This window comes from Vicia villosa, linkage group LG1 (genome assembly GCF_029867415.1).
Source record: "Vicia villosa cultivar HV-30 ecotype Madison, WI linkage group LG1, Vvil1.0, whole genome shotgun sequence".
NCBI classification, from domain to species: domain Eukaryota; kingdom Viridiplantae; phylum Streptophyta; class Magnoliopsida; order Fabales; family Fabaceae; genus Vicia; species Vicia villosa.
Genome location: NC_081180.1, coordinates 210598061 through 210602287, shown reverse-complemented (window position 1 = coordinate 210602287; position 4227 = coordinate 210598061). Strand labels below are relative to the sequence as shown.

The window sequence follows — 4227 nt, the reverse complement described above, 5'->3', positions numbered from 1 at the left end:
TTTCCATAATCCATCCAACCAAACAAGCATATAATAATTGATAGAGACCAAACGAAATAAAAGCTTTACTGTAATTTTAACATTAAATTAAATCTTCTATAGTCCTTGCCTAATAGACTAGTGCAGGACAACATAAACAAAATAACCTATACATTCTTCAAATAAGTTTTATGTAGAAGCATAGTTCTAAGTATTCACAAACAAAATAACCTATAACAGTATAACCTTAAACATCTGCAGTATTGACACAAAGAATAAGGAAATGATAGACAAAATAACAGGTTTTCACATAAAGACAGTGACAAACAAGTAGTAGTATCAATGTATGGAAGTTAAACATTGGCGCGACAGAGAGGACAGGTTTTTCGAATGTTAATCCATTTTTGAATGCAGTGAGTATGAAAAACATGAGAGCAGCGCAACCCAATCGGCGTGGAAGAAGCATTAGACAAGTCAACAAGACAAATGGAACAGATGGATTCTGCATCTCCTGTTGATGTTGTAACATGTTCTTGAACACCCATCACCACAGCAGCAGCACCGATGACAGTGGAAGAAGCTCTAGTACCATTGTTGTGGTGGTGGTGGGGATGATTAAATGACCTTGATCTTCTTGGAATGTTGTTGGCCATAGAAGAATCATAGAGAAGAGTTTCATCAACCACAGAGACGGTTGGTCTTGATGAAACGTTGTTGCGGTTGTGATACATCAATCTTGTTGGAACATTGTTGTGGTTGTGAGACGAAGAAGAAGGTGTTGTTGTTGATGTTGTTGGATGGTGGTAGTGAGACATGGCACGAGAATCAAAGAGAACAAACACAGGTAACATGTTGTTCTGGGTACGAGGAAGTTCTTGACCTAAATCCAAGACAGCAACATCATCAACAATTGAAAGCGGTATCAACATTCTTGTTACTGCACAAATGATCGAAGAGAGAATTTTTGAGAGAGAGAGAGAGATAGAGTGTGGAGCAAGATAGAATGAATGTTAAGAGTGATAGCGCCAATCGTTATTTATAGAAGTTATTTTTTGTGACCGTTGTGGGAATAAATAAAATCCTAAAATCTTTTAAGGATTTGTGTCATTAATGAAAAGGATTCTTAAGATTGGTCATTAATGAGGCAAATAAGGATGTCTTGTGTCACAAGTTTCATTCTAAACTTTGGGCCTCATCTTCAAGTAACTATCTCGCACCCCTAAAATTAAACATTACCCCCTAATTTTATACAAATACTTATTTTTCTATTCAAGTAAAAAAAGTTATTATTATTATTATTTTAATTTTTACATTTTATGTCGATAGAAAATTTTAATTTTGAGAAAACCTATGATTTTATATCGGATTTTTTAATATTCAATGTAAAATCAAATTTTAGAAACATCTTAGTTTAATACTGAATTTTGGAAAGATTCGGTTGTAATTCAATCTAATTTTTGGGCCTCATCTATATCTATTAGCCCAAATAAAAAGTCAAGAAATAGTAGGAGAATTATATTTGGTACTTTTAAGAATTAAACATGACACCCTCAAACTTTGGATAAAATTATTAAAATATTCTTTTAACAAAAAAAATTAAAATTGTAAAAGTAAAATCAAATATTTTGATTTATAAAGAATTTCAAATAACTAGCCCTTTTCTAATTTTTTTCCGTCATAAGGTACACCCAAGTGAGTCATGTGTGGTCGTCAATAAAGATGACAAACCATCTTGATCCAGTAACACTGTTGATCTGTGATGGTCCACATACATCCCTATGAATAAGAGAAAATGGTTGGGAGGGTTTATAGAGTTGCGGTGAATGGATGTGTATGTTTTGACAAGTGGCAAATTTCACATTAAAATTTGTTCTGATAATTATTATTTTATTCTTTCATCCCTGCATCTTTAAGTGAAAGATTGATGTTCAGTTGATGTTCATTATTTGCTTCTCTACTCCTTAGTAGAAGTTGGTAGCCTGTCTCTAGTAAACGTCGTTGCGTATCCACGGTAAACATTTCCCGAAGAGAAGGTGGATTCCTCTCCTCCGTGGACTTGTTTTTTTCCTGCTATTCCTTTTTCTCAGTTAAAACTTTTCACGATACTCCCCTATGAGAATCCTTGTATCCTGTTTATCCCTTGTGATGCCTTTTACCACATTACTCTTTGTCTGCACTCATATTAGATAATACCTTTTACGGGATCTTAGGCCTAAAATTGGGTTTTATATTAATATTTAAGTCTCTTTGACCACGTTGAGACAAAGATTTCTATATTTGTATATTCGAATAAGAGAAATTTAAATATGGGCATCTGTCATACCCTAATTTTTGACCCAACATCCCACACCATGTGCATATTTAATTAAGTCTTTTGACTTCATCAATCACACATAGCATAGGTTTCATCTGATTATTGTACACAAGTTGGTGCTTGGGAAATTTCATTGATATGAGATGAGCATAAAAGGGTCTAGACCACAGGTATCTTGTGATTTGGGTTTTCATCATCTCAAGAGGTCCTCATCTTCATCAACGTCTCACTGCATTAGGTTCTCATCTTTGAGAAGCTTGCTGGAGAGTCTTTGAGGCTTACGAGGTACAACAAGAAGCCGACGATTACTTAGAGGGAGATTCAGACGACGGTCAAGCTTGTTCTTACTGGAGAGTTGGCTAAGCATGCTGTGTTTTAGGGTACTAAAGTTGTAACCAAGTTTACAAGCGGTTAGGGTTTTAACAACGGTGTTGTTGTTTATGTGTTCTTGTTTACTAAAATCTTTTTCTAATCTTTAACTTGTAAGATGAAGTATTTGGATCGGGTGGTTCCTTTGTGCATTGAAAAATGGTGGAATTGATTATATTTAGTGTTCTCATGTTTTCTTCATAATGTTCATGTGCTTCGTTGTTATTTATATTTATTCGTTCTGGTTGATACTTGTATAAATCTAATTTTAGTTTGGTCCAATTTCATTCCTGGTTCAATTTTTTTAATCTCATTTGTTGCTACTGTTTGAGAATTTTATGATTATTGCATGAAAGAACTCCATATTATATTTTCATGCCCCGCATGTCATATGTTTTTCGATTATCATATTTATAGACAAAAATAACTAAAATGAAAAGTTTATAGTTATGGAACCAAAATAAGTATTTTACCAAAGAATTATATGAACTCAAAAAAATCAAAAGAGTAGAAGGTGATCAAATGATCCAACCCTCAAACAAGACAAAATAAACCTATAGCATCAACTTTGCAATATGCTTCCTTATCTTTTTAGAATTCCACACTCTATGCACTATACTTTCTATAATATTATCATGTGTATTGCTATGTGTATTATTGCGATAAAGTGTTTCAGTGAAAGCTAACTTCATGATGCTTGCTCTCTAGCCTTTCTTCGAGGAATAGTCCAAGATCCAGTTTAACTCCTCGTGCCAATCGTTGGGCTTATGGTGCACCTCCAGCCCGACAAATACATGCTCCCATATTTTGAGAGTAAAAGGGAAATTTTTTATACGCTCATATGACTTTTCATGGACCCTTGGTAAAAATTTCAAAATATCCTTATATTTCGGATATGCATATCCGAAGTCACATTTTTTTTTGGAAAAAGGATGGCTTCGGAGATGCATATCCAATTTTTGGTGTTGGGATTTTTCGGATATGCATATCCGAAATAACCCAATATTCAATAAAAAATTAAAAGCAAGGTAAATCAATATGTATTAATTAAAATATATAATTAACTAAAAAATGTTGGTGACGAGGTAGAGGAGATATGGCGAGGAGCTTGCTGCGGTAGAGGAGGCTGTTGGTGACGAGGTAGAGGCGGATATACACAGAGAGCGGACGGTGAGATGTTAATTCCTATATTTTACAGGCACTTAGCTCTTTGTGGACACGAACTCGACGTACACAGACATCATCTACCTGACGTACTTATCAGTACAACACGTACCCATGAGTACAACAGGGAAGCGGCTGTATTGGCGTACAGCTACTACAAACTCAAAGAAGGATGCTTATGGAAGGCAAGGAGAGTGGCAGGCTGTTGTACCCTTTTGGTAGTAACAATCATATACCCTTTTACTTATTATATATATGTGATAGTACATTAAAATAACCGTGTTTTTTTAGGCTTGGATACTATAACACTTCCCATACATTATTGGCTGGGGAGAGGTGCCTACCTACACTGAGATCATGCCGCGTGCTAATGCATTCAGCCCCCTTAGAGGGAACCAGGT

General features: G+C 35.0%; 1 protein-coding gene across 1 annotated transcript; it reads right to left on the bottom strand.

Moving 5' to 3' along the window:
• Nucleotides 1-332: 332 nt before the first annotated feature.
• LOC131594372 (RING-H2 finger protein ATL79-like) lies at nucleotides 333-908 on the bottom strand. The gene has a single exon (XM_058866490.1). The coding sequence runs from the start codon at nucleotides 906-908 to the stop codon at nucleotides 333-335; it is 576 nt and encodes a 191-aa protein (XP_058722473.1).
• Nucleotides 909-4227: the final 3319 nt, after the last annotated feature.

Coding starts and splice junctions, on each gene's coding strand:
- LOC131594372 (XM_058866490.1), bottom strand. CDS start 908: ATGTTGATACCGCTTTCAATTGTTGATGATGTTGCTGTCTTGGATTTA.